The sequence below is a fragment of the Macrosteles quadrilineatus genome, unplaced genomic scaffold, assembly GCF_028750875.1.
Source record: "Macrosteles quadrilineatus isolate MER2022 unplaced genomic scaffold, UCM_ALF_1.0 Scaffold_4__1_contigs__length_99947679, whole genome shotgun sequence".
In the NCBI taxonomy this organism is placed as follows: domain Eukaryota; kingdom Metazoa; phylum Arthropoda; class Insecta; order Hemiptera; family Cicadellidae; genus Macrosteles; species Macrosteles quadrilineatus.
This window is the reverse complement of record NW_026542597.1, coordinates 85,331,834-85,353,562: the sequence shown is the minus strand read 5'-3', so window position 1 is coordinate 85,353,562 and position 21,729 is coordinate 85,331,834. Positions and strand designations below refer to the sequence as shown.

Genomic DNA, 21,729 nt, shown 5'->3' with positions numbered 1-21,729 from the left:
ACAAATTAATGACACCTGTCAGGTGACACCTGTCTGTAATGTTATTCTATTAGGACGTCTAACACTAAACAACACTACTTGCGACGTTGCCAATTCTACCAGGTCACGGCCTGGGGTTAAGCAAGTGAAGGGGCCACGTGCACCAGCGTTTCGATTTGCCGGGACAACAGTGTTGTCACTTTGTTTCACCGCGGCCTTGTATTATAGGAGTCTTTTGTATTATCTATCTTTAAAGAATACTGTATTTGAAATATATGTTTACAGCCTATTTAGACTGAACATAATGATTTGATTTTTAAGTGGTAACCACGATTCGGTTGACTTTGAGGTATTATTTTATACGAATAAAAGTGTATTTGTGGAAACTAATATTGTGGGTTTCACCGGAAACAAATTGAGTTGTACCCAATATATACAATGTATTGAGTATTGATACAGTCATTAATTTAAAAAAAAATTATGCTGATAATCAATGTACAGCATAACTCTATAAACTACATACTCTATGCGTAAAACATCTGTCGTCTGCTTTTGTTTCGGGCAAAAAAAACTAGGCTACCTACAACTACAAACTACAAACTAAACTATTGAAGGAAGAAACTAACGTCGACTGAACTAACCATGATACTTAAATTAAGCTTAATGTTTTATTTATTATTTGTTAGCTATTGCTTCTGCGAAGAATGCTCTCTTCACTACAAACCAATCCCGGAAAGTAAAAAGCAGCTTCTCAATAGAATATCTTTGTTAAACAGTCAAAGGTTGGTGTAGGCCTAAGAGGTTATGATTTCTTAACAGTTTTGTTTATATTTTTGTTAATAAACCAATTAAATAATTAATTAAAAACAATTAATTACAAACAGGAAAATGGTTGTTAGACATTTAATCGAACATCCATAACAATAATGGGGTTTCTAAAGGTTAATGACCATAGGATGTGGCAATCAGCTCCTCTTAATCGTGAATATTCATAGATTGCCTATTTACAGCTTTTTGAAGAAAAGTTGCCTGGAGCAATCAGCATCTTACTTAACCTACTTAGGTATTTTTTATCATTTGAACATAATCAATTGTTTGTTTTTAGGTTTGTGGTTGTTGACAAAGGTTTCACATATGCTGTTACGATTTGTAGCGAAGTTTCCAAAAATTATCCAAATGCTGCTGCAGCTAGAAGTTTTAACACAGATAAAAATACAACAGTTATCGGTCGTTTGAATGACACACACATCGTTGGTGGAAGTAAGTTAAGTTAACTTATTAGAACCAAGCATTATTTTAAGAAAGGCCTGTTTAAGGTCTGTCATAAGCCCTGCTTTAACCATAGTTCACCTTAAAAATAAAAAGCCTAGCTGAATGAAACTTTACCCCAGATTTGCGAAATTGATTTTAAAGTCTCTCTGGTTTCAATAGGCCTACTCACTTTTCTCGGACATTCATTGTAATCCTAAAAGACTTCAATTAAGTTACTTACCAGTTGCCAGATTGATATCTTTGATAAATTATATCTTTGATCACAGATGTCACAATAGGTAGGCCTACTACTTTCCCACTGTTATGATGCTCAATAATGTCCTGAACTCAAAAATGATTCTTGTTTTCTCCGGAAAAGTTGAATAATTTATTATACGGTATAGGCCTACCTATCACACATTTAAGGTGGTATTTAACGCCTCTTTCACACGAAGCAGCGCGCGCCGTGCGGCGCCCGCCGCGCAGCACTGCGCCGGACGAGCGTGTGTCTTCACACTAGTACGGTTTCGTGCGGCGTGCGCCGTAAGGCTCTCCTAAATATTTATTATTTTCTGTTCAGTTGTGGCTTTTAAATGAATACCCCATTAAAAAGTTCAAATACAATGAATAGGCTAATTTAATTTCTGTTTAGTTGTGGCTTTTAAATGAATACTCCACTTAAAAGTTCAAATAAAATGAATAGGCTAATTTAAAATATAATAAACTAGAGCACCTGTTGCTCGAATTCGAGCAATTGCAAAATATTAAAGGAGTTTTTTTACGAATAATTGTCACAATTTCCGTTGACTTGAAAGAGTCAACTCAAAGACAATGTAACCAATCACTCCTCTCTTATCAAAACTGAAAACAAACTCACTCTGAAAACGGACGCTCACTCCACTCCATCTATCGAAACTGAAAACGAAAACTCTTGTGTGTATCATGTGTGTACTCTGCACTGCTGTAATTAATACAAATTAATCGTCTGTTTAACTAAACAAAATCTTGTCTTCATAAGATATACTTTGGGATTGTGATGACCTGAGGGGCAAAGCCCGAGGACTTTTACTACAGGAATTGGTGAAAGGGGGCGTGTACACAACAAATACTTAATTTTGACACATCTTTTGTAAAAATCCGTCCATTATTAACGGTGGAGTAGTATTTCGTAGAAATCGCCTTCACGTATATATAAGTATATAAGTACAACATATATAAGTATTCGTCATATCTGAAAATATTGTATTCTACAAGTTAAAAAAAAATGTTTCATTACCTACGTATAAATTACTAAATTATTAATTTAATACTAAATATTCTCCTCTAGTTATTACAGGAAAAATTTTGTTTCAATACTTAAAGTTGGCCGATTTGTATGGGATGAACATAAAAATATATGTTTTGTAATAACTTTATATATATTATTTTTCGATACGACGATATATAATTTCTTAATTAACTGGTGCACCCTCTTTGTCACGTAGTTTGCCTAAATTGAGACAGCGTAGGGGTCGGGCCGTGCGGCGCGCGCCGCACCGTGTGAAAGCTCCCATAAGAACCAATGCACCTTCACCGAGTTGTCCGGCGTGGACGCCGCGCGGCGCTGTCATCCGGCTGAAGGTGCATCCGGCGGTAACTCGCCGCGCGGCGCGCGCCGGACATAGTGTGAAAGGACTCATATACTCCCATAGCCCTACGCCGGATCCGGCGGGCGCCGCACGGCGCACGCCGCGTCGTGTGAAAGAGGCGTAAATTGTGTGGAATTTTTTTCATGCAAAGTAAAATGAACATAAAAAACTACCTCACTAACTTAGCCCAAATGTAAACAGAGTTTATTAGACCTATTACTAAAATTGAAATATTATTTGCCAGCCAAAATATAAACAGTGGCACCACAGGATTGTTTATTAATATTAAAAAGCATCTCAATTGTTATAGTTTGTTCAAGTAGGCCTACCAAAGGTAGTTTTAGATGGGACCTGCCTGTGGTTACTGAGTACAAACCTTATTTATTGTACCCATCTCCAACCACCCCTTCGTTATTAGAACAAACTATAATATCTCAATTCCTTTGCAGGTGATTGGATCCTACTCACCTACGCCAGTGGAGATGTCCTTAACCACACGGACCACGGTCATAACAAGTCAATCACCACTTCACTCATGATAACCTGTAACCGGGAGTCTGATCAGGTTAGATTATTTGGATTTTTATGTCCTGCCGCTATCATAGTAGGCTAAAGTCTGACACTGTTTTACTTATTACCTTTGGCACAGAAAAGTAAGACACAGTAGAGGTTACATTCAATGGTAAGCTTAAATGGTGTCTAGGACTAGTCGCTGGTGTCTAGGATAAAGTTCAACACCTCCCCGGCTAGCCCTCATGTACTACAATGCTCACGGTGGAGCAAGACCTTGCGCCCTGTGCGGTAGGAAGTTTCTTGGGCTCTTCCTTACTTGTCTCAAGTATATTTCTCCACAACATAATAGAGCTGGAAGCGCCCGGGTGTCCCTTAATCAAGTTTCCTCTAGTAGGCCTACTCTACTGCTCTGTTATTCTGGCTAGGTAGCCTATAGAGGACATTTTCACTTAGATAAAATCCATTTGTGATTTCTATCTGAATGTTAGGATTTGAATGCAAGACCGTAATAGACCAAAGTGTCGCACTTACCAATAGACCAGCTTGCTTTACAAGTGTTTGTAATATATTCAAGAAAACTTCTTTTGATGGAAAAAAGTCAGGACCTGGATTTTTTCAATATTAATAGTCTCCGAATTACCAATGTAACCATTATAAGTAGTTTGAAAAAACTTGTATTTTTTGTAATCCAAATGGTTGCGGTAGCAACTAGTTTCAGCTAATCACTGGAGCCATAATCAGGCTTTACAAGGACATTGTTGCTACTTCAGAAGGTTGTCACAGTTCACACATCACCAAAAAACATCGAAACATTAAAAACATTGTTTTCGGTTGTAAACATGTTGCGCGGGAATCAATGGACTGACCAAGTGTGGGTAATTATTTCAGTTCTGTTCCAACCAATAACAGAGATACAATACGGTATTTGTATCCAGCGTTTTGTGAGCGTATAGAATCTCAATAACTATCAGCGCTTTCCCTAACACTGTACTAAGTGCTGCCAAATGCAAGGAAATGCTGAAACAGATATTGATTACAGTAGAACCCCTCATATCCGGCCACCACGGGACCAAGCCCCTGACCGGATAACGATTTGGCCGGATAAACCAACCTACTATGAAAATGACAATTCATACCTAATAATAATAGGTAATCAATATATGCAATCAAAAGTATCATTTAATTCTGTTCTGGGATCATTTTTAGAAAAATAAACATGTTTGTAATAAAGGAAAAAAATATTTGTAGGTTAAAGTCATTAAGTAATGAATGTACAAATATTATGATTCCAGGTAACAAAACATATTAAATGGAGGTAAAAATGACAATAAATTGTACTTAAAGATCATTAGGACTTGAATGGTACAGTACTTGCATTTCTACTCAACATTCATAACCATTTTGTGAAATACAAAAATTAATCTACTCGTACTGTACTGTACTAACCCCACTTTGGAAATAATCAACCAACCCCATCAGAGGTTAGGCCTACTAGCTCAACTGAGTATAGAGACTCAGCAAATAAATGTATAAACAGATAAATAGTGAGAACAATTTATTTTGTGACTTGAGCAGTCACAAAGACTAGTGCTTGCATCTAAACGTCTGTAAGCTGTGAGAAAAAAATTTTGATATTGGCTTCCTGGAAGGGGCCGGATAAACAGAGGACCGGTTAAACCAAGGCCGGATATGAGGGGTTCTACTGTATTTTGGTAGATCTGCAAAGGGAGGAAAGCAGCAGCAGCAACAATGATTTAAACACATAATGTCATGGTTTAGGATAGCCTCGATAGACCAATAATTTACCAGACTTTACACTGAAGTGATGAACTTACTGGTTGGATATTTGGTTTTTGCAATATTTGTCTATTCCAATTGATTCGCCCGATGTCCACATTATGGTACAAAAACCGCTGCTTGTGGACTTAATTTGCATTTTTTTGTAACTTATTTGAACAGTTTTGTTAAAGCTTTAAAAGCCTTAAAATAGATTACAAAAAAGAAACCATCACATACTGAGTTGTAAACAATACGTTTGTGGAACATTTAATTCTATATTTCATAATAGGGCTGAAAGTGACTCTTTTTGACCAGATGTAAAGATTTTGCCGAGGTCGGAAAATGAGCGAGGGTTAAAAAGTCACTTTTTGCCCGTGTGGTGAACTATATTTTTCGTCATATTGCATCATTAATTAACAAAAACAAAGCTAGAAAACAAAATTATTTTTATGTAAAGATAACCTCTCAAAACGACTTCCAGCTTTTTTTCAAATCTGCTAATGCAAATAAGCAGCTGTTTAGTAAGTGATTCAATTCATCTATTGCGATTTTGTTACTATACAATCCAAATGTCAAGCAATCGACAACAATAGGCTAAAACCTTACCTACTAAATCAATCGTTAAATAATTCTGATTGATACGATTGCCACAATCAAAATTTACAACTGTTTACAACAGCTGATTTTTACTCCCTAGAGACTAAAAATTATTTTTACTCCCTAGAGACTAAAAATTAGTTTTACTCCCTAGAGACTAAAAATGATTTTTACTCCCTAGAGATTAAAAATGCTACTTTATACTTGCAACGCATGCATTAAAAACTGTTGTTTTTGTTGTAGTATGACGTAAAGATATTTTTAATCTCGAATAGCTTTAATAAATGATATTCCACATATTATAAGTCACAATTTGAATACAAAAAATAGAGAGTTATATATCAGTTAATAAAATTCCTTATTACCTCAGTACCTACAGTTGATGTTTAAAAAAAACAAATAATCAGAGTTTAATGGAAAACCGTTGTAGGAATGTTAGAAGATTTAGTTAATTTTACACACATCTGAATTTATTTACAAACATACACAAAGCTATTTACAAAAGTACACAACTTATCAATAATGTGATCTAAACTTTTATAAGCGTAAAGGCTATCAAATGGCGTTTATACAACTTGTCAACATCTTCCCCTCTTGACAACTATCTGAAACAAACATTACTTGAATCAACTCATACAATTATTTTTTTAAATTGATGTTTTGAAATTATTACTATTACTTAGCAATATACCTTTTACCTGTTAGCAAAATAGTATATTTTTTATCAAGTGGCCTGTGTCAATTTGTTAAAATCTAAAAACTAACATTAAAAAATGTAAAAAAAATTTTTTCAGTTTCGAACGGGACAGGATTTTATTTCCTTCCTGATATTCAGGGTGTGATTTTTCTTCCCTTGCAATAAAGAGCTCATACTAAAGACTTTTACAGCAAATTCAAGAGTTCCTTGTTGCGTGGAGGAAAAAGTTTTGTCCTATTACCATGCAAATTCTTGAAAATTGCAATAATGACCAACTGAATTGATTTTAATCTTCATTTCACAGATTTTTTATATCATTTCTGTAATCCATGATTGTGGTGGCGCTATCGCGCTATTTTTATGGTTCATTTTTAGTTCCTCAATGTTAGTTACAGCTTACTATGTTTTTTTTAATTCCCATTTAATGTATGGAATAACACTTTGGGGTAATAGCTCAGATTCTGAAAAAGCATTTATATGGCAAAAAAAAGCAATTAGGCTAGGATAATGGCAAACATTCCTGATGGAGAGTCATGTGTTCCACATTTTAAAGAATTCCAAATAATGACTCTTCCGTGTTTGTATGTATATTTTAGCTTAGTTAGTGTTAAGGGAAACTTAAATAGCTATAGTTTTAGAAGTGAATTTCACAAATATAATACTAGACGGAACTATTTACTTGATTGCATATCTATAAAACTAGAAAAATCTAAAAAAAGCCATTTGTTTATGAAAGTCAAGCTTTTTAACAAGCTGCCAAAAGAAGCCTGGACTGTGAACCTAAGCAGATTCAAAATAACTCTGTCAAAGTGGTTAAAAGAAAATGTTTTTTATTCTGTTAACGAATTTTTGGCCTGTGATATTAGTACATTAAGATTTTAACTTAATTAGATAGTGATTTTGTACTTGTAGCTGTTTTTTCAGTGTCTATATCTATATGTCTGTTTTGATTTATTATTTTATATTTGTCCATATTGCACATTTGATGTCTTATAATACTGTATTTGACTTTGTCTATTGCCATGTGCTTAACGACAATAAAATTCTTGATTCTTGATTCTATCATTATTATGATGATCGCAAGGACAACGCCATCATCATCCACCATTGCAGAGAAATCTTGTATATCTCTGAAGATCACGGCAAATGCTTAAAGATCCCCCGCAATCGTGGAGACCATTTTTTCCTAAATCGTAAACGTCTCCCAAGATCATGAATATATTGTCATTGTCACTTGTGATCACGGTGAAATCAATGACAGTCAGAATAAAGCCAATCCCAAGAAAATCAGGGATTAAATGTAATCCCGCAGGTAGATTAAGAATATATATTTTCCCGAATTTTTGGAACCTGTCCATCTTTAGTACATAGCCAGGGAATTTTGTGGAAGGTAACCAAAAACAAAAGCGAATACATGTACAGGGATGTGAAGAGTACAGATTTTACAATCAACAAGCCTCGGTGGTTTTGGTAGAATGTACACCTAGAATGTCTATTTTTACCTTTCTGGGATCACTGCAAGGCTATACTAAGTACTGTGTATTCAGGATACTAATTTATAGATTTTCCATCTTTACAAAACGTTAAAAGCTTACCTGCTAACTGATTAGTTTATAATGAAATATTATCTAGCGGGTTGATCACAGTGAAATCTGTAAAAAAGATAGAGATTACTTTTTGTACAATAATTATAACATTTTAGGACCATATTCAGAAACTATTAGGCTCCCGGCAGCTCACACCAGAGAGCTCCAATCTGATACCTCGGTGGCTGGAACATTCACGAGGTTTTGATTCAACTCGATGAACTTGACCCTTGATTTTTGGCAATCTGCTCAGCAAATAGACCTAGGAGGCTTGGAGACTAGCTAAAAAATTAAATAGCCTATATTGTTTTTCAATTAATTGTACTAGTAGTGGTCTACAGGGCAGACAAGTTTACTTCAGGTCTAGGGTAGGGTTCGGGTTGCTTTGGATAATATTATTTACATAGGCCTATACTAGAATTGGTTCATGAACACTTCAAACACTTTAGAAAAAAACTCGAACAAAAAAAATTCAAAATGAACATAATAATTGAAAATGACATTAATAGGTTGTGGATAAAATACAAAAATTTTCTCAATACTTTATAAATCCAAACAGAAAATTTTAAGTAGGCTATTGTTTTATTGTAAATTTACTTACGTGGAGTTAGGCCCTTCCCTGCTAATGCAATCGTAAGGTTCACAGCAGTCTGAACTGTGTAAGCACTGAAAAATTACAAAACCATTTGACAATGTAGCTGAAAAGTCATGTCTTGTAAATTAGCCAAACATTGCCTGTTTCATTTTATCACTGTCACATAGCTTGCTTATGTGATTCATACCCTAAGGTTGTTTAATTCTAGTTTGATCGTAGGAGAAGTAGATTGACTTGCCGTTTAGAATGAAAAAGAAAAATTACATTATTAGGTTACCAACAAAGTGCAGAAATGAAATAGTCAATGTATTTTTCCTTTAAATTTTGGGATGAGCCTCTCACTTCTATGGGGTGTAAAATTATAGACTAGAACAAAAACCAATGTAACTGAAATGGCTACCAATTGTAAATTATAGCATCTTTAATGTCTTCAACAATTATGGTGAAAATTAAAAGAGAAAAATAAAATTTCAACAATAGCACAGTCTGCAAGAGTTGCATTCAACTATTTCATCTTTGATTAATAAACAGTTAAAGCAATGTTTTCTTTCAGCACTGAGATAGGCCTAACTTTGTAGTTGTACAATTCAAAATAATCGCTATTTTCACTCATTTTAGTATTTAGTATTTTCATCAAAATGGTGATATTCCTTTTTTAATAGGCTTGGCTGTTGCTGTTGGTTATGGTTATGCAAATTTAAATAAAAAAAACATAATTATATTGTTGCTAAAGAACTGTTAACACTGAACTTGTCTCTTACCTGTTCATAACGACTCAGGCAGACTGGACCTACTACTTCGATGGTTTGGTCGTTGTCCAGCAGAATCGACTCAGTAGAATTAACATTCTCTATTACTGATAACTCAGTTACTTCTGGGAAAGTTGAGAATGAGGAATCGTCATCATCGTCGGAAAGAATTGTAAAGTTTATGCTTCTCTTTTCTCTTTTAATTTGCAAGTTGTCTGCGACGTTTGTCTGGGATACGTTAAAGCCTTGGGATTGGAAGATGTTGCTACTGTTTACGTTTTGATTTAAAATACTTGCCAATATGTTCGGATCTTCACCCATTATATTTGTCATATTCATAGTGATATTGTAGAGGTTTTTAAAATCATTTTCCAATTCTGTTGTGTTTATTGTAATGTTCTCAAATTTATCGGTTTGATTTGAAAGTAAATTAAGTAAATTTTCTGTGTAGTTGTCCAATTTGTTCAACATCGATGCTGGAATTAATGTTTCGGCCATATTTTCAATCAAGCGAGTTGAATTGACAAGAATATTTGCTAGATTAGTCACATTTGTTTGGTCATTAATATACTCGTTGATTGCGGTAGAGTTCTCTGTATTTGCTTGTTCAGTTTCATTTAGGCCTAGTTCATTTGTGGCATTTGGAAAGTATTTTTGTTCAATAGCCATACAAACTGAACAATTAGTTGCAGTTGACTCTTCCACAAAAGTTTCTTCAGTTTTATTTTGTATTGCCGAAAGAGCACTAGAGTTCAATTTTGAAACTAAATCTTCTAAATCCAATTTAGCATTCGTTTGTTTAGATATTTCCTGTTTGTAAATTGTAGTGTTTTCATTTCTTTCATCACTAGAGGATTCTCCTACTTTAACTGTTCCGTTTCCATTATCGACAAAACCTGTGATATTCAAATCATTTTTGGAATCACTAAAACCAGTTTGATTACTTCCTGTCTCATTTGAAAGCACTTCTTTAACTTCGTCTGGCATTACAGTAACATTCATCTTTAAATCAGACAAATTCTCTGATTTAGCTGTAAACACAGTAGCACGCGATGCTGACGGTTTATTCCCTGTTTTCAACATGATGTTTATTTCTACGTTTTTTGTTTGACGTTTCGATCGTACGTCATCTGATTGATTTTCTTCATTTGTCAAAAGATTTTCTGTGTTGGAAGTAGTTGTGTTCTGATCAATTTCTTGATATTCGAAATCACCCTGGTTTTCAGTGTTGTTTGTTGCTGTACTATTCCAATTCTGTTCGTCATAGTAGACAGTGTTTGTTTCTACATTATAAGTTTCGTTCCCGAACTTCTGGTTGAATTCTGAAATCTCAGAGTCCATGTTTAGTGTACCATTTAGATCAGAGTTGTCAAATATTTCAGTACTTCTTACGTTGTCAGTTTCATCCAGAGAACTATTATATAAAGTTTTGCTGGTGCAGACTCCATCCTGAAATATGACAAATTGAATTACTAAATGAAATAAAATTGACTATTTTTTTTTAATAAAGAAATATTTTACAAGATAAAAATAACTTTAATGATGAATTGTAATGATTGTATTGATTTCCTCACGACACAAAACAAAATGTTTTTTTCTGATTAAATAAATGTATCATTATTGTGGCTTGATCACACTTTTATTAATTCTATGCAGAAATTGCTTTTATTCTGACATAAAAGATTGATAGTGATCCATCCTGGTCATTAACAAATAAGTACACTTGAAAATATCAATTGTCAAAAGTGCAAGAAAATTAAATAGCCTTTCGTTCAATATTTTTGTAGCCATCTTTTAATTTTGTACATCCCAAAGCTTTGACTATAAACAAACAACAAAATAAAAATACAAATAAAATAAATATTTACCTGACTGGATCCAGAACACTGAACAGGTTCTTCAATCGATTCTGTTGAGTTTCCTGAAGAAAATATCCTATTCTTGAGGTCTCTGAAGAAGTCAAACGGAGAATTTGAACTTGCTTCTCGCAACAGAACAGTTACGCTTAAAATAAAAAGCACTCGATGCAACGAAGACATAATGGACACTGGAAATGTGTCTTGTGAAATCAATATCAGATGAGTAGATTGCTCGGATCATTCTCAAATTACGTAATGTCATCATTGACGTAATCTCTTGTGTTTAACATGGAGTTGTGTCTGATAACGGTTGCATTTAGTAGCTGTTGTTGATCTAAAGATTTGCATTTTAATAATATCAAGCATTCATAGATTCATGTATAGGAATTTTCAGATTATGTGATGAATGAAGGTTTAATTATTGGTTTTGGATGTTGCCAGAGGGTTTATCATTCTATTGTCAAATTTTGAAGATTTATTTTTCCATTACTCTACACACGAAATAGTGTAAACGTAAAATGAGCTAAGAAAATAGGTTATTCCCACTACTGCACGGCAAAGATACATAACGTTAACTTTCTATGCATTTGTGGTGCACGGAAAGTAATCGTTTTGGGATTTTGCAATGCAGACTGATCAGCTGTTGCATAATGTGAGTTTCCGTGCATATGTACCTCGACATAAGCTCAGCGTTATAAGTTAAGGATTTTTTTCTTGATACTAAGTTGAATAAACAAAAATATTCATGTAGTTTACAAGTTTTTTAACATCGTAATGAAAAATAATGTCCAATACTCGTTTCAAAAGAACCATTTTATCAGCTAATTTTACCAAGAGTTATATTAAAATCCCTATCATTAGAGTTAGATAATTTTTTTGCCATCAAAAATAAATTTTTTTTTGTTTTAACTTGTGGTCCTTTATTTAGTATGTTATCGTCCTTTTAACTCTAAAGAAATTACAACCAACCCCAATGCTGTAATAGTTAAGGTTCTACAATTTTTTATTTTACCTATCAAATATCATAGTTACTCTCACCGCTTATCCACTATAAGGGTTTTTGACAAGCTAATGGGAGAAAGTATGTGTCAGTTTGCTGATACCGTCATTTAGAGAGTGTTTGTTCTATTAACGTTTTGGCAGAAGAATTACATTAATTTACCCATGCCCGCTTAAATGTTAGCTAGCTTACACCATATTGATAGGAATCAATAAATTAGTCATCAAGCAAATGACGCATTGAATCATGTTCTTTACAAGTTAGTGTAATTATGGAATATTGTCACAAGGTTCTATTTCTAATCTGATAAATGACTCAGAGAAGTTTGCCATGATGCTCTTATCGATTTTTTAAAATTTATTCGGTAAAAAGAAAAATGTTGCTCTTTTATCTGGTGAACATGGGCTTCAGACCTATGATTTTATGTGTGAATGTTCACATAATTCTACACTCATCCTTCACTCATAGGGTTAAAATATGCACCTAGGTGGCATCTTCATCTCAATCTTTTATAAAAAATTGAATTGAAAAAGATCACTGATCCTCAACCTGTGATACGTTTACAACTGGTATGCAGGGGCTACTGCGTTGGTACTTGGCAGGGTTGCCAACCGTCCCAATTCTGTAGGGAAGGTCCCGACAGGTTAGATATTCTATCCATAATTGCCTCCAGATGATTTAGTTTTGTCTTGTGAATTCGTACGACAGAAAAAATAGACAGTGAACATTGCACCAGGATATAATTGTAATCTACTTCAAAGAAACGTATCAGCTATTGATCATCTTTGATTATCTCCTATTCTATTACTTGTACATCATTTTCACATTTTGAACCGTTTCACAGTATAAGACCGTTATTCATACAGTAGATTTTACATCTAACTAACTTTTACAGGGATTATTCTTTGTTTGATGTTTGTGTGGCCGTTGTTTGCAGACTTTGTTCTTACTGGAGGATGATGACATAGAAGGAGATTGTCAAGTAACTTTCAGCCTAAGGACCTCGGTAGTTTGCCCTAACAATCCTAAAGGACTGAGTGGAGGTTCCGTCTTCTGTGTTTTGTAAGTTTTGTTAATTATTTGTAATGTGTATCCTACTTGTAAACGTTTATATTATTGAGTAAAACTACACATTTTGTTTGTATGGGTTAGTAAGTTTATGGAACCGGAATAGAAACTTTTAAAAGTTGTATTATTTATCAAGAGATACTTTTCAAAAATATATTAAATTAAGTTTTTACTCTAGTATTTTGATTTTCTGTATCCTTCTCACTGTATTAAGCTAGTAGAAATCATTTGCAGAAGGTTAAAGTACTTTTTAACAATAAATTTCTAAAATGCAGATCGTAAATTAATTACAGCCCCTATGAAGCAGCACTGCTTGTCTTAATTAAACATTGTGTAAATAAATTTTTAAATTATGAACAAATGCAGGATGTCTACCAGTCACCGAAATGACAAAAAATGATTTTACAAGGGGGTCATTGAAAAGTAACAGAATTTTCATTTTAATGACCCAAAAGTCATGGCAAAATCGGGCCTAACCAAAATAAAATTCTTAAAACCTGTCATTTGCAGAAAGAAGACAACGATTTAAATGAAGTAGAATTATTGAGAATTAATATATTTTGAGGCAGGCAACCACCTCTAATCGTTACAACAGAAATCGTGTATGCCCACGCGATTTTTTCCTCTTGCATAGTCAATCCATGGATGCTGGCAACGTAACCCCCCTCCCCCCCAAGGTCACTGACAAAGTGACAGAAATCGAGTTTGATCAACTAATAGACACCCTGGAAATAGTTCACAATCATTATTTTATTTTTAATTCCTTAGAACTGTTTTAAATGCTTTTCTTCCAATTTATTGTACATGCTTTTTTTACCCATCTTCTATAAAACATTGTGTAAGTTGCTCAATTATTGGAATAATGTTCAAAAGATCGTCTGTCCATTACAAGTGTTTATAAGAAATCTGGTTGTTATTGCTAGCTAATAGTTTATGTAACTGCTATGTTTTGCGCAGGCTGCTCACTGGCGCAATGATGTACCTGATTATCGGGGTCGCATATCGGCGCATCATGACTGGAGCACAAGGACTTGAGCAGATACCCAACTATCACTTCTGGCGCAACCTGGGCAACTTACAAGCGGTTAGTAAAACCATTGAATTTAGATACAAGTAGAGTTCTCATTATTTAAATCGGAAGTATGTTTTTGCATGTGTTTTATTTTTGGTTCGGATACAGTACATTCTCTCTGACTCTAACAGGACCAGGCTTAGGTTAATTAACCTAAAAGGTTGATTCTATTTGGTTACTGCAATAAGGATGGGAACGGAAGTCTAGGTTAAGATCTAACCAAACAGTTTTTAAATCGAGGGCTTATAAAGTTACCTCTATTTGAACAGCAGTTGTTCCAGAGTCTGTTTACAGAAGATCCACTATTAATTTTGTAGTGTGTCCTTTGTATTTGTGTTTAAAATCAGAAGAAAAGTAGTAGTATACAATTACATCGTTCAGTTCGTGCTCGGTAATTTTTTTGTCAGTGAAATAACCAATGAAGAGAAGACTTTGGATACTGTAGTGGTTACTACCACAAAGGATAATATCTGTAGAAGATTTCAAAGGTTATCAAGTGATTGTAAAGTAAACTAGAATCTTGCTAGGTCTTCTATTGGTCTCTTCTTTTTTGGTTTACCTATTAGTTTTATTTTCAAAATCCTGTTTTAAAAAATGTTTCTAGAGTACCTTCTAGGTTATATTAAGGAAGAATGTCGGACACATTTTTTTCGAGCCTGATGTTTGCAGGATGGTTGTGACTTTGTGTGCCGCAAGGGCGCAGGGCGAGACGAACCGTGGAATCGTATTACGAGCAACTTCAACGACCCAGCAGACGAGCCGTTATTGCACCCTTAAAACATTCTGACTTTCAATAAGATGTGGCGTTAGCCGTTTCCCAACTAAAAATACCTAAATACTTCATAACCTTGACCAATAGTTTACTCAATGTATATATTATTTCATCTTCTCAAGTTCTCAAGTCGTCGAACTGTTGGAACAAATCAAATGGTTGTTAATTTTAATAAACCGTATTTTTCTTTTATTTTTATATTATTTCCAGGTTTAGTGTAGATTTTAGTTAAGGTTACGTTCATAGTTTTTATGAAAAATTACTTTTTTTTAAATTGGTTTTTCACAAATTACAATGGGTAAACAATATTTAAATCGACTAGTCTTAAATAACATCAAAGGTTGTAGAAACGTTGCATTGACAAGTTTCTTTTATATTACCGATATTGTGAAATGTGATAAACTTTAAAAGTTTCTTGCAAAAATATTTGGTCTTGTAACCATTTATGTTTGCCAAACATAATATGTAAGCCGTATTGTACAGTTTTCCACTATATCTTCAAGCATTTCTGTCTGTTTTGAGTTCCTGTAGTTTATGTTTATATTGCTGTAAACATAAGGCATAAGTCTGGTTTTCTGTGATCTATGATTGATTTATTTATAAGCTTTTTGCTTAACTGTGATTTAAGTTTTAAGTTATATCTAAATAAACCTTATTTTTAATTTAATCAGTGTGTTATTTTATCCTTCACACAAAAAGATAGTTTCAAATGGAGTAAAATGGTATGGAGTAAAATGTTATAGTTATCATTGTACAGTTAACAAGTGTTTGGATTTTGTTGCAAATAGTTAAAAAAAGAATGCAGCATTTAAAGAAAAAGAAAGGTGATGTGATGTACATACAAAATTTAAAATAGTTTTTAAGTTAAACGCTAACCTACGCAAATTATTGCAATAATAAACTTGAAACATTCTAACATTATTGAGTCATAATTTAGTTTTACATTTATACACTTATTCATAATGGGTTTTATTGAAAAAACAAACAAAACTAATCATTTACAAAATAAGTGCAAACTATATTATTACTCTCCACCTTCATTGCCACACAGGTTTACTTCAAATCTCTTCATCAGGTTTTCCAATGTCTGTACTCAACTCTTCATTATCGTCATCTTCCACTTGATCTTTCTCTTCCTCTTCAACCAAAACCTCTGCTGCACTTACTATCCTTTCAACTTCACTGTCACCGTCAACTGAGTCAGCAAGCAAATCTTCCGAAGAGGATTCCTCGAACCTGACTTTCACTCCCTGAGAAACACCTTGTTTTTGAGTAGTGTACGTTCTCTTTTCCTTGACAGTGTTTGTCTTCTTCGGCTGTCGTATGTAGTCTAACTCTTGCTGTAGATTATCGACAAGTGAAGAGGTTTCGTCAAGATCTTCAAATTCTCCACTGAAATCAGAATCTTCTTGCGGTGACTGCATGCCAGGTACTGTTAGGTGTTCAGAATCTTTTTCAGCAGTCACAGCCGAAGACATCTCAGCTCCTAACGATTCTTGTGATTTTCTAGATTTTGAAAACAGCGAAGGTATAGTCTTCACTCCCAACGAAGATCGGCTCTCCAAAGTCAACAAAGCGGTGTCCAAATCCGCAGCAAAAGTTTCTTCTGGAATATTTTCAATGCCGATTTCAGTTATCATTTCTAAACTGCTCAAGACCTTGCCTTCCTCAAAGATTTGAGGCAACTCTTCATCCTCAACGTCAGGCTCTGAAAGTTCTCCCAAGAATGAACCATCGATGTCATCCACCGAAGTCAACCGGAACTTGCGATCCATAAATCTTCTACAGGGTATGTGTTTGTCCCAGTAGATGTTATAGTCGTCCCCATATGTATGTTGCAGCCACGCCAAGTTTTCTTGTCTCCTTCTGATTTTCCTCTTGGGATATCGAGCCATGTGGCTTTTTCTGACGTGAACTTTCCTTCCTTCTTTTAACAGTTCTTCTCTAAGCTTTTTCCTCAACCATCTGAAAAAATGAGTTACTTAGTTATGGAGTAGACTCTATTACCTCAAAATGCCACTTTATAAATTAATTACCAGTGTTGTTTGTGACCATATAGCCTATTCATAACCACCCAAAACCACATTTTCTCATAAACAATTAAGATTACTTTCCCTTACCTCTTTTAACTCTGTGCAGCCAAAAAGATGGTCTTTAGTGTCCTCAGACTGCCCTAACTTTCTAAATACTATTTTTATCATTACATAACAGATTTTAAATTTCGGTAGTTCTTTCCAGAGGTAACTATGGTCTAATCTGTAAGCTGTGTTGCCTATCAAAATTTTTTATTCATGTTTGAATCACTTATTGAAACAGTTCCTTTCAGTTTTCCTATAATAAAATGTAATAAGATTATATTCTCTAACTTTACTACCCTATTACTTCAAAAACGATTTCATACCTCAAAGTTTTACTTCTTTTACGACGTCTATCGTTAAAGAGCATCCTCAATGCGTTGTACTTCTCCAGCAGTTCCGACCATTCAAACTCAAACTGCCAAGGGCTTCTTTCTACGAACTCTGCTTGTTCTGCCGCTAGCTGATCAAAATTGTCCCCAAAATAGTAATCCACAAGTTTCGAGACCTGTTCACTAAGCGTATCTTGTTCTTCAGATTTAACTTCGATAACCTGTAAATAAAATTAGAGCCGACGAAACAATAATTAGACCAGTACTTTTATACGAAGGGGAAAGTTGGATCCTGAGCAAAAACACGGATAAGAGGATTATAACCTGTGAGAATAAAGTTCTAAGAGCTATATATTGGTCTGGTGTGTGAAGATGGAGAATGGAGAATCCGCCACAACCAAGAGTTAAGAGAATCATTCAGAGACCCTGATTTTGTGGGAGAGGCCAAAAGCAGAAGGCTAAGGCGAGTTGGCCATATTTTAAGGAGAAATGGGGAGAGCTTGAAGAAGGTACGGAGGGGAGAGCTTGAAGAAGGTACGGAGGGGAGATCCGAAGCGAAGGAGACCAGTAGGAAGACCAAAGGCCAGGTGATAGGATGAAGTCCAGAAAGATATTGAAAAAATGAGAACTAGTAGAGGATGATTTGGAGGACCGAGAGAACTTGCAACGTGTTTGCTAGGCCAAGGACCAGCTTGGGTACAAGTCACGGCAGTAAGTAACCTGTAAATAAGTGATAAATGTTTAAGCAAAAGTAAAATTAGAAAACTTTTTAGTGTGGTCAATAGGATTTTTTAAACCCTGCTCCGCATGGGCCTTTGACACAGCACTTGGAAAGTATCAGGAAAAGCAAAAGGTGGGCAAATACAAGAATGACCAGTAAAAAAAAACCGAAAAGAAAGCTAATTCTAACAACTCCCATGAATTTATGGTCCGTCGTTCTACCGTCCTCGTCACCGACTCACCAATTATCGCTTCGTTATTACATTGCCTTTGAATACTCAACAACAGGATCAGATAACTTTTCAACGTCAGACATTATCATTGGAGATAAATAATTTACAAAGTAAATTGTCAACAAAACTACTTCACTACAAAATCACTATATTTGGCACTCAACTATCTATTTCAAACCTCTATTACCTTGGAAGCTTTAGGAAAGATAAGTTCAACGGTTTGTTTAAAGATTGTGTCAGCCTGCTTAAGCTTCTCTTGAGCCTTTGCGTGTTTTAGAGCTTCATTCTTCTCCTCTCGAACAATCGGTCTCATAAGAAGCTCCATTTCAGCTCGGTCGATCTTCTTTTTGGCCATTACCATCTGAAATATTGATTAATCATTAGAAAGTTCAGTTTTTTTCCAAATTAGATGTAAAATTTGTTTTTTATTTCTTAGAAAAATAGCTGTAGCGAGTACAACGAAGTATACAATCTTCACCAAAACTCCCTCCACCCGTTCTGCACATTTTGAACCATCAAACTTTGTCTTCATACACATCAATCAACTAGCAATGAACTTTGATGGTAGTGACCCCATGTACCAGAAAAGTCTAAACATAGGAATTATGATAGGCAAGTGTGTCAATATCTTATTCCTTCTTTTGTTCATGTCTACTGCTTCGCGATTAAAGCTTGTTAGGGTCTTTAATGTAAGGTGACGGCACTGTAAATGCAAATAAGAATGTTGTGTTGTACAACTTACAATGGAATTAGTTTACAAACCTCATGCATATGTTCTTCTTGTTTCTCTCTCCATTTGTCATCGGCCTCTTCAACTCTCATGAACGCTTTTCCTCTTCTCCTCATATACCACCTGCAAACATATGACAAATTTTGATAGATTATTCTAACTATGAGAATTTTCATTAGGGAGTGCAAATCATCTATGATTTTTTTAAAGTCTACAATTGGATTTGATACCTTGATGCAAAAAACATGATGATGGTTGAACTTTGAACTAGTATTCCAATAGTGAAGTTCCTAACATACATTTCCATTCTAAAAACTTATCCGGCTTAAGGTGAAGGTTGCCTGGGTTCCCACACCTCTTTGTTTAGCAATGCATTAATCAGCTGTCAGCTGTTTCAAAGTTAGGATGAGGTGTAGGGGATGAAATCACTTCTCCTCCAACCGCCTAATATTGTGAATGGAGTATAGTATTGTAGTATTGTATGCATGTTTACGAGCAACAACTACTCAACATATATTTAACGTAAAAATGAACTTGAAACATATAAAAAATCTTTGTTTAATGTCCGTTTGTTGACTTACTTGTAGACTTCTTCATTGTATTTCTTCCTAGCCTCTTCCTGTTTCTCCTTTTCAAGTCTCACTTCTTCGTCAAGTTTCTTTTGCTCCTCGGCCTGTTTTCTCTCTTCTCGATCCAAGTTCACATTGTTTTCCCTCCACCACTTTGACCATTCTTTCATTTTCTTTCTCCTCTCGGGTTCACGGCTGATGAATTTTGTGAGTCTATCGAGCTAAAGAAAGCATTATGTTGGTCGTTTTGTTAGCTGTTGTAATGATATAAATATGGACGATTTAGCAACCAAATGTAATTTAAATTATCTATGGTTAAGTGGTCTGTCAGTTAATTAAAATCTAATTGCAGGTAAATAATTATTTGTGGAGACATTGGTTCTGTTGTTGAAAAGCGTTACCTAGCTCTTTATTCCAAGTTGGTTACCTACAAGACTTAATTACTAACGTTAGTAAGCAAAAACCTTAACCATTATTGTCTGAGTTTCGACCCTAAAGTTTGATCAACTCCATAGACTGTTTCTGGATCTGACTCCGTTAAAATTTCTGGATGTTCCATCTTTTTACATTTTTACATTTTTTTACATTTTTACACAACAACACAAATGAGACAACTACAACCCCTTCGACCCTGTATTTTCACTCTGTTAACTTACAAGAAAAGTTGAAACATGATAGGCTTTACAGTAGAAAAGTGTACTTGCAGTATCCAAAGTCAACAATACCGTCGATACCATGCTGACTTCTTCACTAACACACTATTATACCAAAATAACCCTCATACTTGACAAAAACTTACCTCATTTTCTGTCCACATTCTGAACTGTTGAGGGATGTAGAAGAGACAGAAAGCAGAATTGTAATCAGCCACTCCTAGCAGTCCTCTTACTTCAGGCAGTAGGGGTGGTGAAATGTCTGCAATTCATACAACATATTTAAGTTGATCATTTACAGTAACTGCTATCAAACCCATAAAGCAATGTTTACTAATTTAAATCAACCCTTGAGAAAAACTCAGGATTAAAACTAACTCTGTGAGTTTTTAGACATACATCAACAAAATAAAATATCCAAACATTAACCTTCACACATCTGGGTTGAAAACGCTGTCAGTAACAGGGTGTATAGTGAAAAGTACTATGATATTTGTGTGGGGAAGCCTGCTATCCTATCAAAAATCCCAAACTAACATCCAACTAATTTCTCTTTTATTGCTTCAATTTAAACATGGGAATTCATCTCATTCATTGAATCCTTTTCTTTGGGAGATCATCTAATCAAATCCTTTATTGTCATTTGGCATAACAATCATGCAATAGATCAATATAAAACGTATTATGGTAACTAAAGGCTACACAGTAATCCAGTAAAGACTAGATTAATAAAATAATATTACAGACATTCAAAAGACAACAATTCATCTTCACCGGTTCAAAAACATGGTCATATCCAGAAGACCAATTTTCAACAATGTACTTTAACCATGAACTCCTATCATCAAAATTAGAATTAGAAGTCTAATTCTGTTACAATCTAAGCTCAAAAACAAATTAAGATTAAAATTTAAGACAGCGTAAGAAGGACACTAACTCCGATGACTACATACTTGTGATCACCCGGCCAGAGACTACGATGGTGGTCGCAGGAGCGTGATTCTGTATGATCAAGTCCCAAATCTCCACAACTCCGTCACTCCGGGCGATCCTCATCAGGGATGGTCTGAGTGAGGACCATGATCCGTCCGTGATGTAAACGTCATAATATCGCTTCACCAATATGGGTTCTTCCTGAAAACAAATGTCAATTAACGTAGTAATATTTGAAACTTGTGTACTGAGCTATTATTTAACATGATATACTTGAAATGTTCTTTGGTAGAGCAGTTTGGATGAATTTTACATAGGCCTCCACGTGGAAGGCTAGTG

General features: G+C 34.7%; 2 protein-coding genes and 1 long non-coding RNA gene across 3 annotated transcripts; 1 reads left to right on the top strand and 2 right to left on the bottom strand.

Annotated features, from left to right (window-relative positions):
* The first annotated feature begins 578 nt into the window (after positions 1-578).
* LOC128992297 (cation-dependent mannose-6-phosphate receptor-like) lies at positions 579-15,412 on the top strand. The gene is made up of 6 exons (XM_054415794.1): positions 579-761; positions 1,085-1,239; positions 3,308-3,423; positions 13,171-13,295; positions 14,259-14,385; positions 15,043-15,412. Exons 1-6 carry the CDS (start codon positions 622-624, stop codon positions 15,148-15,150), a joined length of 771 nt encoding a protein of 256 aa, XP_054271769.1. The 5' UTR covers positions 579-621; the 3' UTR covers positions 15,151-15,412.
* On the bottom strand, positions 6,117-9,611 carry LOC128992298 (uncharacterized). The gene is made up of 4 exons (XR_008490704.1): positions 9,387-9,611; positions 8,632-8,696; positions 8,040-8,096; positions 6,117-6,352 (listed from the first exon to the last, which is right to left on the bottom strand). It is a non-coding gene; the product is annotated as an uncharacterized LOC128992298 (long non-coding RNA).
* A 768-nt stretch (positions 15,413-16,180) lies between the features above and the next one.
* Positions 16,181-21,585, bottom strand: LOC128992715 (golgin subfamily A member 6-like protein 22). The gene is made up of 7 exons (XM_054416436.1): positions 21,411-21,585; positions 20,604-20,719; positions 19,817-20,025; positions 19,268-19,358; positions 18,693-18,866; positions 17,547-17,773; positions 16,181-17,110 (listed from the first exon to the last, which is right to left on the bottom strand). The coding sequence occupies exons 1-7, from the start codon at positions 21,511-21,513 to the stop codon at positions 16,204-16,206; spliced, it is 1,827 nt and encodes a 608-aa protein (XP_054272411.1). The 5' UTR covers positions 21,514-21,585; the 3' UTR covers positions 16,181-16,203.
* Between the last annotated feature and the right edge of the window lie 144 nt (positions 21,586-21,729).

Bases quoted from the DNA above. Each gene is read 5' to 3' on its own strand.
- LOC128992297 (XM_054415794.1), top strand. From the start codon at position 622: ATGATACTTAAATTAAGCTTAATGTTTTATTTATTATTTGTTAGCTAT. The intron at 1,240-3,307 runs GTAAGTTAAGTT...ATTCCTTTGCAG, and splicing joins CACACACATCGTTGGTGGAA to GTGATTGGATCCTACTCACC. The intron at 14,386-15,042 runs GTTAGTAAAACC...TGATGTTTGCAG, and splicing joins ACCTGGGCAACTTACAAGCG to GATGGTTGTGACTTTGTGTG.
- LOC128992715 (XM_054416436.1), bottom strand. From the start codon at position 21,513: ATGAGGATCGCCCGGAGTGACGGAGTTGTGGAGATTTGGGACTTGATC. The intron at 19,359-19,816 runs GTAAGTCAACAA...ATATGTTTGCAG, and splicing joins TACAATGAAGAAGTCTACAA to GTGGTATATGAGGAGAAGAG. The intron at 17,774-18,692 runs GTAATAGAGGTT...TTTTATTTACAG, and splicing joins TCTTTCCTAAAGCTTCCAAG to GTTATCGAAGTTAAATCTGA.